Source organism: Poecilia reticulata, linkage group LG7 (genome assembly GCF_000633615.1).
Source record: "Poecilia reticulata strain Guanapo linkage group LG7, Guppy_female_1.0+MT, whole genome shotgun sequence".
Lineage (NCBI taxonomy): Eukaryota > Metazoa > Chordata > Actinopteri > Cyprinodontiformes > Poeciliidae > Poecilia > Poecilia reticulata.
The window spans coordinates 25,892,963-25,917,506 of record NC_024337.1 but is presented as its reverse complement, the minus strand read 5'-3'; the positions used below and the strand labels follow the sequence as shown (position 1 = coordinate 25,917,506).

The following is a 24,544-nucleotide window of genomic DNA, read 5'->3' as shown; positions in this document are numbered from 1 at the left end:
AAATTTAAAAAGCTTTTAGTGTATCTGTGCGTGTGTGTGTGTGTGTGTGTGTTCTTCATGGGTGTTCGCTCTACTGTTTGGGTCCACACGTGCTGGAACAAAGGCAACGCGGTCTTCCCCATTGAGTCGAGTTCTTTTAGCAATGACAGCAAAAGTAATTGATTACACGCCACACTGAGCAGACAGAGCCAATAGAGTGGCACACAGAGGCAGAGAGTTCCCAGAGAGGAGCAGGTATACGACACATAACCCATCTTTACCCCCCTGAACCACATCCCAGTCTGCCTCTCATCAACATTTCATGCAAACCGTACTACCTCTGACAGACAGTTGCACACAAGCATGGAAATCAGTTTGCCATAAACAAAATGACAGCCTTTTCTTAAATAGAGATGACAGAAGATGTTAGAAAGAGTTATGGTTGGGAGTTTGATCTCACTATGTGAAACGTCAGCTTCAGCTTAAAGAAATCAAAGCACGTGTAGCCTTTATTTTAAATGTGATTTAGATTTGATTACTGGCCTATGTCGTAACGGCACAGTCTGATTACAACCTTAGTTATAATAACATTCAGAGTGTGGGAGTGGGCTGTGCTGTTTTTGTAATGGAGGTGGTCTGTAACTTGACTGCGGAAGGAGTCAAAGTTCAAAGATCACAGATGAGAGAAAACCTACATGAAAGTCACACTGTGAGCAGGTTTGCAGCAAGTCTCTCACCAGCTTATTACCAGTGAAACCATTAAACTTATAACGGTGTCCGAGAGGAGAGTCTTGCTAGTTTGGCCAGTAGGTGGGGTCAGAGTATCGACCTCACCGTTGTGTTTGTGTAGGAACACACTTTGTTCCTACACAAACACAACCGCATGTGCATGTAACACAAGTTTAATGGAATCAATGATCTTAGAACACTAAAGGTAAGATTTAAACATAACCAAGACAAAAAGTTACTCAACTAAAAAAAGCTTGAACGTTTAATTCAATCATATTTGGTCACAAGGCCAAAATAACCTGCCGATGATGTCTAAACTTATTCCAGGCACCACTATTTTCAGAACACGTCAGTTGAAGACTAAAAAACAAAACAAAAAAAGCTTACTTCTGTTTCACTTCTCTATACAGTGCAGCACTGACACATAACATAAACCAGCTCAGTTCTGCTATTTCTACGAAGTACTGTATGTGGCACCGCATGCACACACTTCACCAACCAGACTCTGCTTCAGGGAGTCGTGTTTGTGTCTCTGAATGTGAATGTGTATGTTTGTCCTGCTCCACAACAAATGCTCTCATAATTCAGGCACTTAGTGCAGTGAACCGACCTGTCTTGCTCCCTGGTGTCGGGGATGAGTGCTCTTCCATCCATGAGCTAAAGCGTCTGCAGCTATCGGGGCAGAAAATTAGCCACACGCTCATGGTATATTTGACCTTTGGATGTGTGTATGTAAAGCCTCTGATCAACATTCGAACAACAACAATTGTAAATCAATAGTGTTTGTTACAACCAAGTGGATTTCAGTGGGTGTGGTGTGTGTTGGGTGATGACCCCACCAGTAGGTGGTCTGTATTTTTTGCTCTTCGGGCTCAAGGCCGACATCAGTGGCATATGACACACCTGGACCTACAGAGAGTAGCTCCTGGTATCACTGGGACTCCTCTAAGCAGTGGGGAAATCTCTCAGGTTGCCTTTGAAATTTTGGTGGAAATGTTGTTTTTGTGTGCTTCATACACTCCCACAGACCATTCCACTTATTCATTTGTGATGACCTAATGTGCCATGTTATTTTTTCCTATATTTATTTAAGTATTTGAGTCAGGCTGTTGCAAGTGGAGGTTTAACCAGAACATAAACATGCCGTCATCTCACAGTGGAAGCAATAATCACTAAATCTTGCAGCTTCTCAAAAAATATACACAAAAAAATTTGCAAAAATAAGCAAAATATCATCACCTATGGCTATTTCAAAACCACCTTCACCCACATAAGAGATTTTTTTTAAATGGTAATTTCGGTGATTATTCTTTGTGACATTACACTGAAATTTCCGTTAATGAATGAGGTACATTAAAAACAGAGAACGCCCAGTCTCGTCCCTACAAAACAGCTCAGGCTCCTGCTCGAGGCAGTACAAATGATCTGTATCTTAGTCCTTGACTAAACTTAACTAAACAGATGGTTCGTGAACCATCTGTGATTTTACATCTACCACACCCCTAACAAGCCATGCTACAAACAATTTGCAGGAGCACTGAAACAAAATTACATGCATGGTTTGCAAAACTGAATCACAGACAATTAATGTTATCTTGTTCATTAAACAAACCTGTGTTTTCCTGTGGAATTAAGGTTTTTACCCTTTCTATTATCCTCTTTCAAAACATTATTCCTCCATAAACACACAGCCATGAACTTATAATGGATCATTTTGTTCACATCTAAGGGTTGATTAGGTAAGCTTGTACCTCGGTGTGCTTTTAGAGAATGTTACTGGGACTGAAACCAAAAGGTTGTGGTGTTTAACTCAGCTGAGCAATTTGGGTGGCTACGTGTTGAGCAATTCCAGATTTCTCTTTTATCTGGCTTGAGGTCTGTGTTACCATCCAAATGCATTCAGTGCCTAATTTGCATACAGAATTTTTTGTGCCATCTTCAACTGCATTAGATTCTACCGATCGATGTATTAGACAGATTAGATGAGCATTGGAGGATCGTATTGCTCTTCCTGAAATAATAAAAATGCTTCACCGGTATGTTGTCTTAAGTTCTGATTCACTCTGGAGACCAAATGTTGACAACTTTTCTTCATAAAGTCTAAAATAGTTATTCTTTTTGTTTGTTCACATTTACTCTGTCTTAATAAGAAAGCTTCCCTTGCACTTACATATTTTCTGACTTTTAAGCATTTCCTTTTACAAAAGCTCCGCATTCATAATGGATACTTTGTGAACACAATGTAACATTTTTTTTTTAAACATAATATTCTTCAAGTTCCCAGACATAAACAAAGGAATCTTGTAATACTCTACCCTGTCAATGTTTCCCGGTAAAAATGACTCGTATGTGAATAAGAGTGCGTGACGGACTGTGGAGGTTCCTGGATCCAGATGGAGGAAGAATTTGTCTTAAGTTGAGGTCCTGACTTCAAAAAAAGAAAAGAAACTAATAACTGGTAGAAGGAATCGTGACTCAGGCTGTGTGTGAGAGGGGTCTGTGCGGAGTCCGGTCATGTTATAGTCACAGTAAGTTTACCTCTGCATGTGAGTGTGAGTCATGTCTTAACTTTAGTGAGTCATGGTGAGTACTAAGTCAAATCAAAGCTCTGTTTATTGACAAACTCACATAATTTGCCCTCCATATAATTTCCCTTTCAACACAAAGCGAGAAGGTATGAATTACCCTGACAAAGAAATGAATTATGCATTGAGGGAAATCCTATGTATAATATATACCGAGATGAGATGTGGAAGAGTACGGTGACCTGTGTACGATGCTGCTGGTGTCTGAATGCATGATGAAGCAGGATATGCAATAAATTATGCGCAAATGGAGAGGATTCAACAGGAATGCACCCAGACAATTTGTCAGGGAGGAGGGACCTCATCAGGGAACGGGGGAACGGCAGCACCAGTCTGCCCTCTAGTGGGAAACATATATGAGTTAAGGCACAAAATTAGGACACTATTTAGCTCTTTATGTGCGGTTTTACAAGACAAACTTCAAGCAATAAAATGCATAAACTACTAACCAAACAGCATTCAGAAGTGGATGTTTTTGTGGTAAAACATGCAAAAAAAGTTACAACTTTGGGAAATTGCTCAGATTCCCAACTCTATTTTGACTTTAATAAATGCCAGTTGTATAAATATGTAATGTACTTGCAATAATATTGCACTTTAGACCAAAGATGAGTACCCTCTAAGCGAATCTATGACAATCTCAGTCATAAATTTCCCTTAAACAGAACAAAAAGAGAGATAAAAGTAGATGTGTTTTCCTTTCGTCTCCCGGCCTGTCAATCTGTTTATAACGCTGTTTGACATTTCTCTGTCCAAAACTCTTTTTCTTTCCCTTGTAGAACATTGGCCTAGTGGTTTGGCCTCCTCAAAGAAACTTTGTATAACCTTATTGGTGACCTGCAACAAAGCACCTCTACAGGGGTTTAAACTATGTGTGTTGCAACTGTTTTTACTGTGACTGGGGGTGCATTTTTGTGATTACCGTGGAGATGTTGAGTTGTGGCCTGAAAGGGGCTTTTTTTTTTCCCAGTTTGCTTGGACGAACTCTGACTGCAGCTGACAAACACGCAGCCAGAATCCAAGCTCACAATGAGATATTGTGTTTTTGTTCGGCGTCCTCAGAGTCGGTCACTGAAACATGACTCTGCTTCTAAAGTCGTGTGAAAAAATGCAGAATCGTACATTTTGAGCAAGTACTGAAAGATCACCGAGGGAGCACAGCTTAGATCATTTTCAGCAGATCTCCTAAAACTATACTGTCTTTATTCGGTAGTGACTAGAAGTGCAGGCTTAATGGTGGAGTAGAAGTTTGCAAGTTGTGGGTTTAAAACCCAGCCTTTCTATGAAGTTTGTATGTTTTACCTGCAACTGTGTGGGTTCTCTTTGGATAGTTTGGCTTCTTCAGTCCAGTGGTTACTTTTMAKKKTWMTYRGKMKKAAAAGTGTGTGTGTGTGTGTGTGTGTGTGTGTGTGTGTGTGTGTGTGTGTGTGTGTGTGTGTGTGTGTGTGTGTGTGTGTGYKTGTKTGTKTGTKCTGTGTGTCTGTGTGTTGTCCTGGGATGGACTGAAGATCTCTCCAGTGTTTTCTGCTGTCTCTTGAATGGAGAACGAATGGGTGGTTTATTAAAAAGTGACTGAAATTTGATTTTTTTTTTGACTGGCTTTGATTGGTGGAGAACTCAAAAAGCGGATCTTTTCTCTGAACAGCAAACACACCATGAACAAGCTAACATGTCACACCAGTCTTCATGGTGAAACTTGAATCTGCAGGGAAAATATTCACAGTTTATCCAGAATCTTTTTTTTTCTATAAAGGGATGCTAGCCAATTACTCAGACTGCTACAACACATAACTAGACTTTATTTAATGGTGCTGGTCATTCCTTCACCATTTGAAACTTTTTGATGTTTCAGACCAACTATTTCTGGAACAGAATATCAAATCATACATTTCATCATTAGTAGTCAAAGGAGAAAACTTAAGTAGTAGCCGCCAGGCAGGCGCAATGTATTACAGTATAGTTATTTTGTTTTACGCTTTCAAGCTCTTAACTTCTGTCTATTGTAGGAGACGTGAGGCATAGAAACGTTGGCAGACTTGCCTCTGATTGGTGCAGTATTGATGGAGATATTATTCTTATATGTGTTCCAACCAAAGCAGCTATCATGGTGATTTATCCTCTTGTGACCTATTCTAGTGATTAGGCTCTGAAAAAATGTTCACTTTTTCAGGTCACAATGTTATGGTAGTCAACATCCAGACCGACAAATGAATACAACTGAATCTTGTTTGAGATTAAATCAGGACATATTTATCCGACTGTGGATGTGAATTAGTTACCAGTTTGCTAAAGATTTCTATGTTCTAGCTTGTTCAGCAGGTTGCTCCGTGTGGAAGCCTGTTAGCAACCCCAGCCAGCTCAATAATGGGAGGATCTCTCCATGGGGCCATGGAAATGGTGACAACATTCCCTGATGCTGCCAGAGGGCTGCTCTCAAATTTGAGCAGGGGAAACATCTGACATGAAAAACAAGCAAGAGAGGGTGGTGGGACTGTGATTTGTTACAGGAACTACATGGTCCTGCTTCATTATTTATGGTCAAAACAAAGAGGTGCGGTTAGAAACGGGCTTTTAAAACTAAAGAGCAAACACTCACCCGTTCTCTAAGTCGTCAATATCGTCGTCATCGTCATCATCGTCGTCATCGCAATCGTCTTCGTAGTCGTCGTTCGGATTCTTTCCCCCAAGATCGCTGTCACTGAGGTAATCTCCCTTCAGGAGAGATGGATCCGAATCCTCCAAGTCTTCTATGAGGTGGATACGTGAGTTCTGGCTGAGGCGGAGGGGAACGTCAGATGGGGCGCTTCCCGTGGATGGGGCGTCGCCAGCCTGCAGACGGGGGCTTGCTTGGCCGTGGCGCCACGACAGAGGAGAGGAGCGGTTGGAGAGGCTAGAGATTGAGAAGGCTGCGGCTTCATCGCTGTCATAGTTTATGGTCCCCTCCACACAGCTGCTGGATGGGAGACAAGCGAAAAGGTCAAAAAGTTGATTAATTTACTCATCTGTCCTGATGAGAGCTCAGCATCCCAACACATCGTGAGTACACAACCTTGATTGGCTGATGTTTTGTCAGGTAATGTATTTGTACTGTGGACATGAAGTCCTCTGTGGAACTGAGATGATGGAGATCTTTTATTTGGATCCCCACTAGCCATTGTTGTAACAATGGCTACTATGATATTGCTGAAACTCTCTGTATTTAAAAATAAACATCTTCCACCTACCAGAGACTCATGATTTCTTCCCGTTGCGGAGGATGTATCCCCTTCTCATCCAAACCTCACTATAAGATGCTTTGTATTGGCTTTAAAAGGCTTAGGGATTATTCTGCTGTGCATATGTGTTTGCTTTGAGCTCACCTTAGAATAATTCCACACGCAGAGGCATAATGAACAGGTTTTTGTTGCCGTTTTCCTGTCAGCAAACATGCCTTCATATGGCTCAACACTGAGTGTGATAACTGCACACCGTGTCACAATCATTTTATGCCAGGAAACATTTTGTATGTGTCCACAAACATGAGCATCAGTAAAAACTCACTGTGTGCCAAAGCAGTATGGCACAGCACATCACTACTTAGTGCCTGGTCTGAGAATGATGAGAATTAGCATATTAAAAGTTACAAGCGCTCACGCTGTGTCACGGCATTTGCATTTGCCCGCTGCATTAAAATTTATCTCGCCTGCAGGATACAGAAACGTCCTCGTAAAAAATACTGTAAAACATTTCTGAATGAAAGGCCACATGGCTAAACAGAAGCAACGATTCTCTTGTTGGAATGGGTTTTAAAAGCCTTTTTTGTGTGTTACATGGTTATGAAATAGAAGGTAAATGATGTGAAATGCACTAATTAGCTTTTCGGGGGAATCCTTTTGTTTAATAAATACAAATCTCCAGTTCACACAGGATATATGACATCCTATTTGCACATGAAACTTTCGGAGGCAGACTTTGGGTCTTAAAGCAAAGTCGGTATTTGCTGACTAAAGGTTATCACAGTGCAATAAAAATATGAACAGTAGAGGAAATGTATTCCAGCAGGGAACCATCTGCTGAGCTGCTCTACACGTGGAGTGCTCCCGCTGAGGGACAGGGAAAGGATGCATACTGGAGGAATGCAAAGACGAACGGATGGAAGGGAAGCTCTGAAGGACAAGGACACATTAAACACTGAAACTGGCACAGGAGCCAATGGAAGGAAAAGGACGTCCCGACACACTTAAATTCAATCAGTCCAAGGATCGACGCTTGTCGAGATACAACTCTTTCAACCGTTCAAAGGAAAGACTAGCTTTGAGGTCATTTTTTAATTAATTATATTTTGCAACAACAATTCAAACAAGACTCACTGCAAGATGAGGGTGACAGACTGACTGCTGTAGGTCAAATGGGGAAATTTATATTGATCTGCGTTTCCCACAGGCTGCTCACCACCTTATGCAACACTATGGTTGAAATGTCAAAGTTCTGGTGTGTGCGTTTCATTTTTAGCATTCTTTTCCCATTAGTTTGTGCATCTGCACGTGTGTGCGAGTGCGTGTGTTCTGGGGTTTTTGAGCGGCTGACCTGTGGCTGAGCTGAACCCCTCTCAGGCTGGTCATGGTTTCCTCCAGGTTCTGACGAAGGTCCAGCACATTTTGCACCGTCCTTTTCCTTTGAGACTCTGGATCTGCAAGGGTGCAAAACTCCCAATTACATGTATGAAGAGGATGAGTGACATAACACCAAATATGACAGAATATGACATCCTTATTCAGCCTAAGGGAACACCTTGAACAGACAGTGACATGTTTAATACGTGTGCCTTGTAGCCAAAACTCTCAGGTAGCTCTATGGGTAATAATGGTTCTCATTCCCTTGAATCTTTTGCACATTTTGTCACATTATAACAAACATTACCAACACAGAGTAGTGTAATATTATTATTATTGTGAAGTTGAACTGTTCATGTAAAATATGCTTCATAATGTAAAATGTGAAAACATTCAGACTTGATTAACACTTTTTCCAGCAGTGTGAACAGGTATTTTTCTAAACAGGAGCAGAGCAAAAATAAACAAATCATGAAACAGATTAAAAAGATAGAAGAAAAACCTTAGCCCATATCAGTTCCAACCAAACAGTTTTGTCATCTGCCTGGATGGATGTATGGATTTCACTTTCCCTGAACAGTCTGAGCATTCTGCCACTTCTATCCATGGTGGACTAAACCAAAATCTATCCTGAAATAGCCTCAGTAGCAGACACACTGGATTCTGTGCCACCCCTTTTAAATCGGTTGCAATCTGCTCAAACAGAACCACATAGATTAATGATTTACAGTAACATGAGGGAGTGGGTGAGCCTGTCCTCAAACTGGCCGCAAGCAGGGATGGATTAGATGAAAATAATATAGGTGAAAAAAACAAAAAAACACATAGAGCCATTAAAATAACAAAACGCTATGACACAGTTCTAAAGCAAAAGCTCTAATGTTCAGATATAACTTTTGTTTTCTTTCAAGAAAGATTGTTATGACTGTTTCTAGATTTTAATACTATCACAAAAGCATATCTTTTAGGTAGGAACTAATCAGGACACCTGTGCTGCATCGTTTAACCTTCACCCCTGCTTGCCTCAACTCTCCAGAGTATGTTTATGTGAAATGAGATGGTGGAAACAGAAGTGTTATGAGGGTCAGATACAGGGCTGTCTGTTTATCCCTGAGGTTGAGTTCAATAGACTATTAGTCCAAGCCAGCTGACTCCCAAACCTGCACAACAAAACCTATTACTTAGCCACAGGAAAATGCCACATTTTCCTGTGGCTAAGTAATAGTAACAAAATAAATAAGGGGTCCCTTTAAGGCCGTCATCTCCCCATTCTTAGAAAATATTTTAAAGCATCGATTTTCATTTTCCATATTTTTACGTCGGTAATTTATTTCTAATGTCAGCTAGCTACTAAGCTAGCTAACTGGAGTCAAGCTTCTTCTTAGCTGCATGATCGATGTTTGAAAAAAGATCGCACCAAACTCAAAGGCGATAAAGATTTATTTTGAGGCTACAACTCCAAAACAGGAAAATGTTTTGCCTAATGAATGTTAAATAACACTCCTGCGAAGAAGCCCAGATGGTTAATGAGGAGGAGAAGAGTAAGAGGTCATCCTAATGAGAGAGGAGGGAGAATAACGAGGTGCTGGAAGTGTCAATCTCAACAACAGCTGCACACTTACCCGATGGACACATTTGTATATGAATAGTTAGTTGGCCTCCTGTCTTTCAAAGATACAGACAATCTAATAGATACTTGGACCAAATGTAACTGGATTGATTTGTCCTCAAAAAAAAAAAGTGACAAATAAAATTGATCAGGCTGCACATCAAGAACAAAACGAACACGATGACTTTGTAATCCAAACGTGCAACTCAAATACACACACACCACAGACACCAGATGACCGAAAACATAAAAACTCCCAAAATTTTTATTTTTTTTTTTCCAGATGGGAAAGTGGGGATGTGACAAAGACTCGTACCGTGAAAATTCAGGCCATAAAAGCAGAACCAAACAAAAAAAAAACTCTTCACGGCTTAAGGACGTTCAGATTTGATAATGTGATCACATTGAGATTAATCTGGAACAAAGCGTCTGAAACGCACGCAAACGCAGACAAAGCGTGACACACGCATGTGGGCTTTAATTGTGCGATTCTAATTACCCTAAATAGGAGCTTTGTTTAACAATGCTGTCAAATTGATTAGCTATGGTCTGCGTTATTGTGTGTGATCCTCCGTGTAGACGTACGAGTGGGTTTGTGATTACATGTCTGTGAGACTCTTCCTGTCCCGCCCGTGCTCTGGTCCCGGTGGCCCCAGCTGGCATGTAAAGCGAGGTGGGGAGGGTGCTAGTGAGAGAATTAGGGATGCAAATATCCCTGTCAAATCCTAGCAGCTCCCCTGGGGTGCAGATGATTTATACTGATCTGGTTTAAACTGAGTTTCTCTCTGCTGTGTGGAAGTATTTCTGTGCCCGTCTGCATGTGCTGGCACAATGTTTCCACCCGTCTCTTCTGGATTCATACACATATACAAGACGAAGCTCCACAGAGGCTCTAAGAAACCTGCTAAGGTGCCTTTCTTAATGGACAACTCAGACTGTTGAATTGAGAGTCAGCATGTTGGAGTGAGAGTGCCCTTGTAAGTGCAGGCAGGTTCTCCAGGGCTGTCTGTGCATCCTAATGGAAGAATGCTTTCAAGGCAAAAGAGAAAACAAAAATAAATAAATAAACTCAAGTGGCATTTGAAGAGACTTGTCTCACTTTTACTTGGAAGTACATCAGCCTGTTTTATTTGAATTATTTCTATTTGGACAACATTTAATTTGTCTGCAATACCAACTGTCAGGTAACACGACTCGTGACGTGAGGAAGATTTTGTTTTCTTTTGCTTTTCAATGAAGACAGAAGCAATGCTTCAACAGGAATGAGTACCAAGTTATTTACTAGCTTTCTTTGATTTTTAATAGCATGCGCCAATGCCGGGCAGACTTCAGAAAAAATATTACAAGAAAAATATTTTCTTTATCAACTTTATTGGAAATAATGGGAGACATTCTGCTGTATTTATTTTTTGAGGGAATTTTTTTTTTGTCTGTGAACAAAAAACTTTTTTTTCCAGCATTATCAGGTAAAGGAAAAATACATAGAAAGTCTTATTAAATGTCTGGAATACTCAACAAAATGAGAAATAACACTAGCGAAATTCTCTGTGTTGCTCACATTTTGATGTGCCACTTTGATGATGAGTTCTTTATTTTATATGGATGTATGACATTAGTTAATCTGTATAAACAAATTTCATAAAACACCAGAAGGACATGTCTGTGTTTCTTTTGACGTCCACTTTAACTTCAGTTTTTAACATGGTTGTACTCTTCATTGTAGTCTGCTGTGTTTGAAACAAAGGGTACATGTATCCCTTGGTACGTTGTGCACTGTCACATATTGTACAAATACATGGCTGCGCATTAATGAATCTAGGTTCACAATAATGTTTTCAAAAACTGGCTGAGGAAAAATGGCAGCATGGCTCTCAGGCTAGTGTTATATGCTAGCAACAGCAGGTATTGGAAGCTGGGTTTTTCAGGAAACCTGATCCCATTTATTACAAAATGCCTTGATCAGGACATTCCAACTGAAGATGTTGTGTCATTTGTGAAGCAGATGGGAATAAAAAAAAGAGGTGAAGTACTTCATTTTGTGGCTAGCAGAAAGAGCATGTGGGAAAGTAAAAGCGAGAAAATGCCTACTTAGCTTCCTCTGGTTTGACTCGAATCTCCTCTCCATTAGAAACAAACTCCCCAAAGATGTACTAATGGCTTCTGTCCTTGTGAAACTCATCTTTTTTTCTTTTTTTTTAAAGTGGCATGACATTTTCTTACCTGTGCAAGAACATGTGTGTGTGTATGTATGCGTGCGTGTGTGTGCGGGTGTGTGTGGGTGTGGGTGTGTGTCCCTCGTCAGAAAGATATTATTTTTTGTTGAATATGAATGAAAGGATGAGTAATGGCCCCCATTTCTATTCTTTCCCTCCTTCCCTCCGGAGGTTATCTGTCCATGTCCTGTCTGCGTGTGTGTGTGCACATATGTTAGAGTCACAGCAGCTCCGTCCTCAGGCCACAGCAGCACTTACTGCATGATAGATGGCTGCAGCTCAGCTTCGCTCTGCAGCACCTGCACCTCCTTCCACATACTTTTTTACATTTTTCACAAGGGAAGTGAGAGTTTGTGAGCTACAAAAACAGGCATTACAGTATTCCACTCCAGTGACACACAACAACTGGTGTGTTATTTCTGTTTCAAAATGATAGCAAACAGCTATGATGCATTCATTAATTATGTTTTTTTTCTTGTACGACAAAACCATAGCTAAAATATTCCTGCTTCCTGCTTTTCTGTTTGTTTTGTCTCTGCCTAGCACTGCAGCTGTCAGCTGACCTCAGACAGCTTGCAAAACAGGAAGCATTACAAAATACAGCGATTCCTGCTCATCTGGAGGGGAGTAGCAAACACACACTGACTGCACATCGACGCACGGAAACGCACACTGACGTTCCTCTGCTAAACCAAGATGTAGAAACAGGATATTGGAGCATTTGATGATATCCTCTGATATCCAACAAGACCAGCTAATGAGTGCATCAGGACAAACAGCAGCATCTGTGTGCATTAAATTTAAACAGTTGTTAGCCATAAATGATGCAGAGGTCTTGCCATGACAGAAGGTTTAAGCGTGTACATGGCCAAGAGAAGGACAGTATACTAGTGACCCAGTGAATGTGGAATCCATTTAAAATTGGAAATCCTTATCCAGGAGCCTTCGAAGCACAGCTGCAGAGTTTTGGGCAGTTATAATTGAGACATCCCGATCACAAATCTGAATGTGGATTAAAAAAAAGAAACAAATCCACAAGTTAAACCTTCAAATCTAAATCTCCTCAGGCCAGGTTGTGCTGCTGCCAAAACCTAGCTCTCCAAATGTGGACACAAACACAAGCATATATACTTAAAATACACTTGGCATATCTCCTTAGCTACAGCTCTATCTGCTTAAAACCCACTGTGCTATCCGCTTATGGGAAGGGGTAAGATAAGGAGGCTTTAAATGACTTAAGACAAGTTTACTTTCATGAAATGACGATAAGGATCTTACCAAACTCTGCCCGAAAGCACTTCTCATTTCTGAACGATCTCAAAAAGCAACACATCAGCCCCTGGTGTGAATAATTTCAAGAACAGATGAGAACGAAGTCCAGAGTTGTAAAATCAATTATATGCTTTTGGGACACCAACAAATCACAATAATAGCCACTGTTTGTAAACGAACAAAAGACAGAACAATGGTTAACAGTGAAGCAAAAAAAAAAAAAAATACTTTGAGTAAATCAACATGTCATCCTTAGATCACAAAAAAAAACATAGAATGGCAGCTATTCTATGCCTCATTTGTCTTAGCTAAGGTCAGCCTTAAAGAATTAAGAGTGAGTGGGCAAAAAATGGCATCCTTGAACAAATTCCAAGACCAAAACCATTGGGGACCAGAGATCATAAAGGCCCCTCTCACATTTCCCAAAAACCATTGTGACAATTGACATGACTTTTGAGAAAATATTCTCTGGACTGATTAGACTAAACCGGAACATTCAGGTCTGTACCAAATACCAAACAGTATTTCAAAATAAAATGCCCATTAGTCCCCATTAGTTTTTAGAATGATAGTCCAGGGTTGTTTTGGTGCTTCAGGATCAGGTTAACTCTTTTCAAGCCATAGAACCACAAATTCTGCTGTCTATTAAAAAGCTCTGAAGGTAATTACATATATTCAGCCATCAACAAAAGATTTCAAGCGTCAGTATTCTTAGCTTGTTCACCAGGGCAGTGATCCAGAGAACTGCATGAGTAAATCTAACCCAATCCAACCCATTCTAAACATAAATCAAAATACAGGTTTTGAGCGTGGCTTAAGTCAAGGTCTGGATATAAATCTGAGGCTATTTATGATTGAACACCTCCCTATTAGAAATCAATTTTGTTCACCTCTTTTTTTTTTTAGAAGAGTAGCCAAAAATCATCCTGCATTAAAAGCTCACTGCCAGTTAATGCAAACACTTTGTGGCAACCGTTGCTTCAAAGGATGGTACTGTCGGGTTAGGAACAAGACATTTTTTAACATAAGGCCATGTCGATTTGGATAGTGTTACAACAAAAGAGATTATCATCACCATCTACATTTATCCATAAGCTAGTTTTTTTGTTTTTTCTCCAAGCACATCCATGCACAATGCTTACATACTAAATAACCTGACCGGCTCAGGCAGAGCAAAATGTGTGGCAATGCTTGGGTGTGTTTTTGTTCAAGAGGGTTCCTTCCTGTGGAACTATTTTTCACAATGCTCTTCAAGCAGCTGCAGCTTTCCTCGCACATGTCAGACACACAGCCTGCACTCGCCTCGACTCTTAACGAGGTGGTGGGTCACACAGGGGAAGTGATGACAACAAGTCAGTGTCTCTACTAAAGTGTTACAGATGCACATACTAAACAAGGGAACAAAATGATTGGATAAATATTTGATTTGGAGAAACTATCTCTAAACATGTTATAACAGGTGCCAGAGCAGATGTAGATCGCACAGTGGCTATTTTTGGATCTGCATACATTCATTTCTGCCCAAAATTACATTTTTTTTTTTATTATTCATATTTTTTCCATTAGACTACAACTTTGAAGAAATGTAGAGAAACATCATTAACTGACTGAAAAAAAAAGAAACGCTGACTTTGTTGTCCTTTTCTTTATAACTAATTTGGTAGTGTCACAATCTATTGGAAAAAAACATTTTAATTAACTTTCATCTTCGGGGCTGATGTCTTGAGATGTTTCAATGTTTTCACATGATGTTCCTTCCTGATGTTATCTATTTTGTAAAGTCCCTTTCTTCCACATAACACGGATCCGCAGAGATTTATTTTAATTCTTCAATATAAAATATCTCGTGCTTGGTTAGATTGGATAGAGAATGTTTGGAAACATCAAGTTTTACATTTTGCCACAAGTTCTCAATCAGATTTAGATCTGGACTTTGTCTGGAGTTTTCTATTGCATGAATGATCTAAACCTTTCCAGTGTAGTTCTGATTGTCTTTTTAGGGTTGTTGTCCTGATGGCAGGTGAACCCAGGGATTCCCTTTATCTATCAAATTAGCTCTGCAATTAACTTTGACCTAGCTTCATGTTTCTGCTGGACAGAATCATCCCTAAAGCATTATGCTTCCTCCAGGCTGGCGGGCCAACTTCAATGTGCCGTTGGTTCCACACATCTGAATCTAATAGTTGAATTATCTCAATTTGGAGTCAACTTCTCTTGAATCCTGCAAGTGATCTCATTATTTGGCTCAGGTGTGTTGAAAGAGAGACATGTCTAAAAGTTGCAGGACACTGACCCTCAAGACTTGGACTTGAAGACATCTGGAAAACAGTATCTTCTCTTATATGATTGTGGAACATGTATATGGTTAATGGCTGATGTGTCCCCTGGATGATTTGTTGGAAATGTTTAAAAGGACATCTTGTGTCCTGTTAAACATTAATTAAATGATCAAAACATCAAAACAGCCCAAGATCTTAACACTTTTCCTAGTAGTTGTCGCTGCTTGCTTGGATCGTAAATTTACCCCAACCCCTCACATTATTACCGCCTACTCTTTGTGTAAATGGGTTTTGCATATTAGTAGGTAGTCTTTTTCTGGATTTATGTAGACATTGTGCTGAACAAAGATCTACCAAATAAAAAAAAACATCAATAATCGTAAGTGCAAGAGTAAGGTATTGGTATGATCATAAAATACTTTATTAACTCCCAAAGCACATTTTTGGAGTATTTGGGTTTTTCTTTTTTCAAAGAAAGGCATTTCAAGGGAATTTTCTTTTAAGGAGTGAATCACAAATTTCAGGATTTAACATGGAAAAATAACAGCTAATGTAAGCTTTCCGTTTTCAACATGGCACAGTAGAAATGAGAGGATTGTGGCTGTGCAACTTTTATTGAAGTGAGAGCTGATGAGACAAAAACACACTGAGTACTAATATGATTTAGGAGGAGGATGGCAGGAAGTAGACTACACTAATGCAATGGTCTCTGCAGTAAGTCTTTACAGACTGACCACAGAGCATTTAAACCCACATCTAAACACAAAAAAACATACATAGCACTACTGAAGTGATGAAAGACAATGAGCCTAAACATAAATGCTACCATGCATGTAAACAGTCCTTTAATTTATGAATAATCCTGGCTACAACTTCTCTGTCATGCTTAAAAGATGTTCTCTGTCCTCTTCCTGAAACCCTCGTGCCAGAAATATCCTCTCTGCTGTGTGACTGGTGACAGAACACCGCTGGCCGTCAACTCGGATCAAACATGAAAGGGAGGAAGAGAAAGACAGGAAGAGAAAAGTATGTTTTATTCGTCACTTTCCTGTTGGCATTTGTTTTTATTTGGCTTCTCACCAGCTGCTCTATTAAAGGACAACTCCCATGAATCCTTCACTCAGCAAAGCCCGGGGCAGAACCAGGGCCGCCCCGCATGGCCCCGGCCACTCCCGCATCACATTAGAGACTCAGGACTCCAATCACAATGGAGGAACTGACTATGGAAAATACCCTGTCACGGTCAAAAAAAAACCCCTGAGGAATAAGAGGAGGAGAGTGCATGTGTGACCGAACATGGCACACTTTCTGCATTGATGCCTGAACGTACTTTGGACCGAGGAGGCTGAAGTGCTTTAATAATATTTTCCGGCAGCTCCCTTCGAACAACTGTATTTGTGTTCTTGTTAAAGCTCTTGTTGGTTTCTCTATGGGGCTTATTTTTCCAAAATCAGAGTCAGGGGAAGAAAATCAACCAAACAGACATATCGACACGCAATTCAGTGTCAGTGTAAAAAAAACATGCACTTTGTTAACAGAGGAAGCTTCCTGAGCATCCATGGGCAACTTGTGTTACATTTTGTTTTTGTAGCATCTTGAATTGAACTGAATTTAAATACATTTCAGACGGACATTTCACCAAAAGAAAAACAGCACAATAAAAAGTAGAACTTGCATACTTTCTTAGTTTAATACACTTTTAGCAAACATACATATTCAAATATATACAACACATCACTTGTTTGGTGACTATGAGTCTGTAAAGGAGTATGGAGAAATTTAACTTAGAGGCACAGTGATCACCAAGACCACAGAGCTTCTCCAATCTTCTAACCTACTTCTCTAAATGCCTAAATCTCAACCAAACAGATGCCCTGATGACTTTAAGCTTTAATTCATTTTAGTCTGTATGGATGGTCTTTTCCGCGGTGATAGATCTGTGATTAGGCGAATGGGTGGGGAGGGGGAGCTACATCTTCTCATTATCTTTATGTGAGGCTTAATCCGGAAGCTTGGTTGGTGTCTTAGCCGGGATTCGCTCTAAACTATTCCTGCCCCATGCTGGGAGAGGCTAGTGCTTCAGGGAGCTTTACCCTCTCCATCGTGCCTCATTATGGGTGCTGGATTGGACCACGAGGGTCATTAGTGGAAGACATCTGAGGTTCAGAGCTTTAAAATGACTATTAAAGCATTTCAAGTTTATTCATTATGGTGGCAGAGTTTCACAAGTAGTGTTCATCCTCTCTATCCTCCACATCCAGCCTTAACTCTAAATCTGCTCTGAGAAGATTCTGAAATACATTCTGGATTTGGAGGAAAGACCTCCAGAACCTAAAGCTCCCTCACGTGCACAGATTAGTCAAATAGTTCCTTAAATCCAATAAATGAAAAGCTGCTAATCACCCAGTGGTAAAACATGTCTGATTAAAGATAAACAAATATGACAGAAACTAATCCTGACCTTGCAGAAATTAAGATTGTTATTTCTTTGTCTTTCTCCAATGTGCTTAGGAGGGGAGTTTTATTTTTTTTAAATACACAGAAGATTGTGTTTGGTTATACAACCTCACTGGCATTCCACATCATACTTATCTATTACTGCAGGCTAACCTCAAAAGGACAGTGTCACATAGGATGTCGCCAGATGTCACACAATATGACATGTAAAAAGTACGGGCAGATTTCTACTCCCTACAGATAACAGTTAGCATAACAGATTTATTTGTTATAATTTTCTTCTCCAGTAAAATATCCTGTGCCAGCGTATTCATATTCCCAGTAAGGAATATATGAGGTTAGACTGCATAGAGAATGGAAGGTGTAGATCCACTGAGCATCCATAATCTATCTTCCGATGACAGAGCAGAACCCAATTAGCTGAGAGTCCCGTCGGAAATGGAGAAGCAGATACAACAAAGGAGGGGGCCCACAGCTGCAAAGCTACAGGGCAAGTTACGATTAACCTCTCTTCAGCACACACATGCAAATTCACGCAAACACGCATTTGCACAGACACAAGCACACAATGTCCTTTGTATATGCTGTGATTTTGTGATACGCCTTCTTGGAGGTCGTAGCAGATAGTAATGACTCGCTGACGGAGGATTCCTGGTAGACGTTAATTTTAGGTCAGTTGGTATTGCTTCTATGGTGTTTTTCTTACTCTAAGTGCCATTGTGCATCCTAAACGTAAACTTTTGGAGAAACGTAATGGTGAGAGAGTTCTACTTCTTATCAAAGTGACAAAAGGCACAGAAAAGCCATGATGTAAAAGTACATTTTTATTGCTATTGGTCAGCTAAAAATACACCAGCAAACTTAAGCAAACTGTTAAATAATTGTCTGCTAATGCTGCCAGATTACATGCAACTCGCCTTTGGTTTTGGGATCCTGGTCTCGTCCTTTGAAAACTCAAATAATTCCATGACATTTTTGGATTGATCTATCAGATGTGAATGGCTCGGATCTGAGAGGTGTTAATTGTTTGACATCTTTCCGACGTTAAGCTTAACATCAGATGAGTAACCAGTATTTCCTAGTGGCCAAATTTTAACAGTAAGTTAAGTAAGTTAATTCAGCAAATGCTATTGGTTAAAGTTCACATTGCTCTACTTAGCGTGAAATCACTGATGCCATTATCCATTTTTTAAAAATCGCTCTACATTTGTTTGACATTGTGAAATGGTTCTGCTTTTTCCTTTTTCTCTTGTTAAGCTCAGTGCTGTGGAGCATTTTCTCTCTTTTTAACCTTATCCTCCCTACCTGGCTGCTTAATGAGGGTCTTGCCAGTAACTTCACAACAGCAAACAAGGTCACACACATGTACGCAGCATCCACACACAAAACAGCATCCAGAGAACCAACACACTGAGGCCGGCAGGGGCAAGGTCATCCTGGCTGGGATGTTAGGCTCTGCTGCAGGAGACAAGCTACTGAAGAGAAAAGGACGAAAGGCAGAGGAAGATGGCAGAGGATTTGAAAATGAGCAGAATTTTTTTAAATTTTTGTAAAGACTTCACTAGTCTCTCTCTTTCTCCCCACTTCCTGTAAATTAAGACGCTATCTTCTCCCACTGAGAGGGATGGATGAAAAGAGAATGAGCAATATCGCAACACAGAATTTCAGACTGTCTATAAATGAGTAATGGGTGAAAGGTTTTAGTTCAACGTGATAATTATAAACATAGTCATTATTCTCACAGTACACCTCCAGAGGCTAAGGCTTAGGATAAAGCAGCACATCCGAATGACCGCAACTTGTTTACATCCACAGCAGACAACTACCTGCCCATGCAGCCACCCGCTACGATTACACTCTCTCCTCCCACACGTTGCCCTCGGAAACAGGGGGAGGACATTGGAGTGGGGTGGATAGTGACCATCTGTCAGTGGCCCGGAGATCAATAGACGTGGACGGGGAAGGGGTGGGGTTGAGGGAGGGGTGCAGCGAAGCTAAATATGTGGCCCACTGTGACCAGAGCCTGGCTCGATGTGCAGCCGTTTTATTTACTGAATGAAAACACACACCCCACGAGTCCCACTCACACGGCATTTATTAACGAATGGCTGGTTTTAGTAGGAGCCAGAAGACATGAAGGGATACGATGCCTCCTAAACGCTGCTTACAATAATGTATGATATTTGCTGTCACAGGCTTCAGATTTGCTCATCTGAAGTCTGAAAATGAGAGGGAGAGAACCTATTGAGAGGGTTTAATATAAATCTAGATCACTGTGGCACTGGGTCAGTTGAGACCAGGACAAACCACTCTGCTGCTGCGCGACAAAACAATGTCAGCTCTCTAGAAATGCTTGCTTCAGCAATGATATGGAGACGAATTGTGCTAGTTCATGCAGTCGGAGGTGAAAAGACGGGTTTAGGTGTGGAGAGTAAAGCTGCATTACACTTACCCAGCATTTGGCTAAAGAGAAGCTGCTCCAGGTCTCCTAGAACGGTCACCACTAACTCTGGGTCCACCTTCAGAAAACTCTTGTCATTCTCTCCATCTGTCCCCTTCTTCTCCTTCTTTTCCTCTGATAGCTGAGCTCCGGATTTACCTTTCTCCCCAGGTTTCTTGCCATTGGTGCCAGCACTCCCAGCTCCATTGAAGTTAGCTTTGAGAGGCTGCTCGGCAGAGTCTGTACCCGGACTCACTTCGGAGGCTTTACTGATCGGCTTCACCTCGGCGTAAGGTCCCCGTGGTTTACCAGGAGCCGGGATTCGACTCGGCTTACCCATGTTTGAAGCTACTGCCGGGGAGCCGAAGGATTTGGGCTTACCCTGGAATAGAGACTGTTCTGATTTTGAAAGTGTCCGAGACAGAGGTGGTCTCCCGCCACCTGCTTGACCTGCCTTGGTCTGTCCGGCTTTATTTGACCCTGCTCCAGGACGACTTGTATCATCGTTCCATCGAGGGGATTGGTACAGGTGCAGCTTCTTCTCAGCATCGGTGAGCACACACAAGTTGCCAAGTGATCGTTGCTTGCGGAGCCCAGATGGATTAGGTATTGGAATAGGGATCGAGCCGGAGTTGGGCCGATACACTTTGAGCTCTGACCCTGAAGGACGTGGAGGTGCCTGGGGCAATGCAGAGGGCTTAGCCTGTGGCTTCCTGGATGCCATGGGCTGGGCTGAAGTATCCTGACAGGAGACAGCTGCAGACCTTAGATCCAGCTCTCTGGGCTTAGCCGTCATGCTAATGTTAGCCACATTAGCCTCCAGCATCCCTCCTGTGGGAAGAAAAGCAACAGCATCAGTCATTCACTCAGAAATGCACACGCACCAGCTGATTAAAGGAACCAGAGAAAAGAAGGGGACACAAAGGCTGACTGGCTGTCGCCCCCTTTTACCACAGGGTCATGACTGAGTGAGCCAGACTCCCTGCAGTGTGAGACTGTGGGTTCACTTCTTTGCTAAAAATGATGAGTGGGTTAGTAGAGTGACAGTCATACTCACTGCTGATAATCCATGGATTTGCAGATCCTTGTTCAGCACCAAAATCCACTAGCTGCAAGCGTATCCACAACTGCCTGCGCCACACAGATGAAAACCTGGCCAGACGCTACCTCGATGTCCCTTCAGGGTACCTCTGTCTTGCTCTGTACTACCTCCTGTTCGGCAGGCGACCAGCAGCCAACTGACAGGAGAAACAGTCGCAGCAGCACCAACAACACCCCCCTCTTCCTCTTTCTCTCCTCCCCCTGCCTCTCCCTCTCTCACTGCGTTGCTCACTATTCCCCCGCCAGCTCATTCACCCTCCTTTCCTTCATCCTCCTCGTTCCTTCCTTCCCTCCTTCCTTCATGTTGTCACTCGCGTGGTCTCTCCACCCACTGGCTGATTCACCGCTCCATCCTCCGTTTCCAAAATACACTGCAGAGGCTGTGCTACGCTGCTCACCAGTGAATGGGAGACAATGAGGGCTTTACGAGATACGAAACGTTTTGTGTAGAATTAATTCTCCCCTTCACCTTGTCCTACATCAACACCCGTTTTGATGAGTTTATTTTCCAGCCTCTAAAGACCTAGAAATTAGTAATTGGATATAAATCAAGTAAAAACTAGGATCATTTCTGTGACTTACTAAGCCACAACTAATAACCAATTGAACAGAATTTATTATTACATTACCTCACATCACTTATCTCTCATTGCATCTTTGCAGACTTCCTATTTTACCCCAACAACTCCATCCGGCCAATGCAGATACACAAGCTATTAAATTGATATTGTACAGTTTTGTGCATGCCTCAACATTACAAAGTCATCGCCTCAGTGATGTAAACAACCGTGCGTGTGTGTGTGTGTGTTTGAGAGAAAGAGAGAGAGAACCTAAGAGTGTGTGTTTTTATCTGTATTCCCCCATGCCTGTGTATGAATGGGTCTTCTACAAGTGTGTCACATTGATGAGACAGGACCTGAGAAGTAAGAGCTCCAGTGGAGGGAATTGGTTAGTGTTCACCATATCATCTTATCACTCTAGACATTCCAACCCAGACAAGAGAAGGAATTATTTTCTTCCTCCCCAGTCTACTACTATTTTTTTTCTTTACAGAGAAGACTAGATCTTGGACACCAGACCTTGTTTCACCCTAGTAAACATGGCCATGTTAACACTCTACACAATTTCTCATCTAGGTGAGGAAAGCCTCACAAATGCTTTCCAGTCTGCTTATGTATGGAATAAACTATTATTGTACATCTCTGCCATGGAAGTAAGAGCTTTATCTATATCTTGATCTGACAATCATCTTTTCAATTATAGTTTTTAGTTGCTTTTTGAGCCAATGTTTTTTTCTTTTTCTTTTTTTTTTGAATGACCAAATCCAGACTGAAATGTTCTAAATTTTATGTGTGAACACACAAAAAAAGGAATTATTAGTTTCCCAAAAATATAGCCAAAATCCCAGTCTCAGAGATTCACTGGGAATTTGACTTGGGCTTAGAATCAGTAATTACAGCATGCTCAAAAATCACTGGGGTATGTTTCCCGTCAGTGAATGCCTCTTACCTAAGATCTACCAGACTGCACTGGGAACAACACTCCTCAGTGTGGATGCTGTGACTGAAAGAAAAACACTCAAAACAATTTGCAAATTTTCGGATAGCCTTAAAAACCATACACTTCCCTGAAAGCATATATGTATAATAAATGCCAAATAATTTAAAACAAAGTTAACCAGAACAAAACAGGAAACAATTTACAGTGTTTTCACACATTGTACTTTACAATGTCTATTACTATGCTGATGGAACACAAAATGATCTGTAAGTCAATAATAAGGCACTCACTATCAGTATATATCTGCATGCAGTCCATTTTTAAGCGCTAATGCATCCTGTGTGCATAGTGGTCGTCTAACGGACAAAGCATTCACATCTTTGGTGCTTAATGGTAGGTGTGTTCCTTTGTTCAATTTGCAAGTAGCAATGTCTACAGCCAGGATCTTATCAGGCACCCAAACGGCAAACAAGCAGCTGGTTCTTGTTACATTTGCATAAATCGGTTAATACAAAATCAGAGTGAAAACAAGCCTGTTTGCTGACATTTCACCTCAGTAGCAGAGAGTTAATTTAAAAACCTACAAAGCAACACTAAAACACATTACAATGCATGTTTTTTTTCTCTCTCCCAGACCTAAAGTCCATTTGGCCTTGAGTGAGGGTGTGTAGTAAAGGAGTGTGGATGAAGACGTAGGCATACAGAGGCTGTTTTATTGTGTGAAGGCCATGGCCATTAATTAGTGGTAGCAAGGTTTAATAAAGGACCAATGTTGGAGTGGTTTTGCCACAGTGAAGCCTGGGCTGTGTGGTGACAGCTATATGAGCTCTTGAGCTAGAGGGGGGTGCGGTGCGTTTGTGAGGGTTGTAATTTAAGGCTATTAGGTGCTGTACATCAGCTCTTATACTTCCCTGATGAAGGATTAAGGCTAGTGAGAAGCAAGTGGCCACATACAAGATCGCTCTGTGTGTTGCACAGACGCATTCAGGGAAAAGACACGAGTCGGTGCGCTTACAAACACACATATATGTACAGAAGTAAAGTTTTGCATTAGCAGTGCACAGATACCCGTTTGTTCAAAACACTCGTCTCTCTGGCTCCACAGTCTAATCACTTTAATATATGGTTGATTTAGACTTGGAGATTATTGTTCCACTTTCTTTCTGCTTAGTCTCAAAGTGTGGTCCGCACAAGCACACACATACAGTGCCTTGCAAAAGGACTCACACTGCCCTACATGTCTAGTGACAAATCTAAAAGAAGGACTACTTATGACTTTCTTTTTACTGTGTTTTTCTTCTTACCACCCTGTCATAGTTGTCAAGATTCTTTTGGAGGGCACGACTTAGAGTTATGTTATCAGACTCTGAATCCCCACATCTCCCTCACTGTCGCCACAGTCATCTTTGCTGCTTCCCTAATTAATATAAAATAAAATAAAATAGAATACTTTTTTGTCATTGTACTGGAAGGTACAATACTTTCCTCACCTGAGCTGTCAGTTTAAGTTGGCAGTTATGCAAGTTTTCGTATGGAGTCCTGTCCTGTACCGTTTCATACCCTAACCCTAATATTAACCAGACCCGTCTGATTGGTTGCTTGGTTTTCTTGATGCTGTTTTGTTCTCTAATGTTCTCGAATGAGCAACTGAGGCCTACAGAGAACGGCTGGAGACATATGGGCAGTAAATTGCACACACATGGACTCTGTTTACTAATTAGAAAACCTCTGAAAGTTGTTGGTTACATTGGATTTGCTTTATGGTTACCAGATTAAAGACGGCTAAAT

At 41.1% G+C, this 24,544-nt stretch overlaps 1 protein-coding gene across 13 annotated transcripts in view; it reads right to left on the bottom strand.

Moving 5' to 3' along the window:
- nav1a (neuron navigator 1a) overlaps window positions 1-24,544 on the bottom strand; it is a 95,721-nt gene that overhangs the window by 44,517 nt on the left and 26,660 nt on the right. For 9 of the 13 annotated variants that reach the window (XM_017305722.1, XM_017305721.1, XM_017305724.1 and 6 more), the window contains 3 exons: window positions 20,168-20,986; window positions 7,860-7,962; window positions 5,890-6,246 (listed from right to left, as the gene is read on the bottom strand). In XM_017305722.1, the coding sequence (XP_017161211.1) occupies window positions 5,890-6,246; window positions 7,860-7,962; window positions 20,168-20,986 (1,279 nt within the window). Of the gene's footprint in view, window positions 1-5,889; window positions 6,247-7,859; window positions 7,963-20,167; window positions 20,987-21,212; window positions 21,502-24,544 lie in introns of those variants that run through there. The other 4 variants (XM_017305723.1, XM_017305732.1, XM_017305733.1 and 1 more) reach the window with 2 other exon arrangements.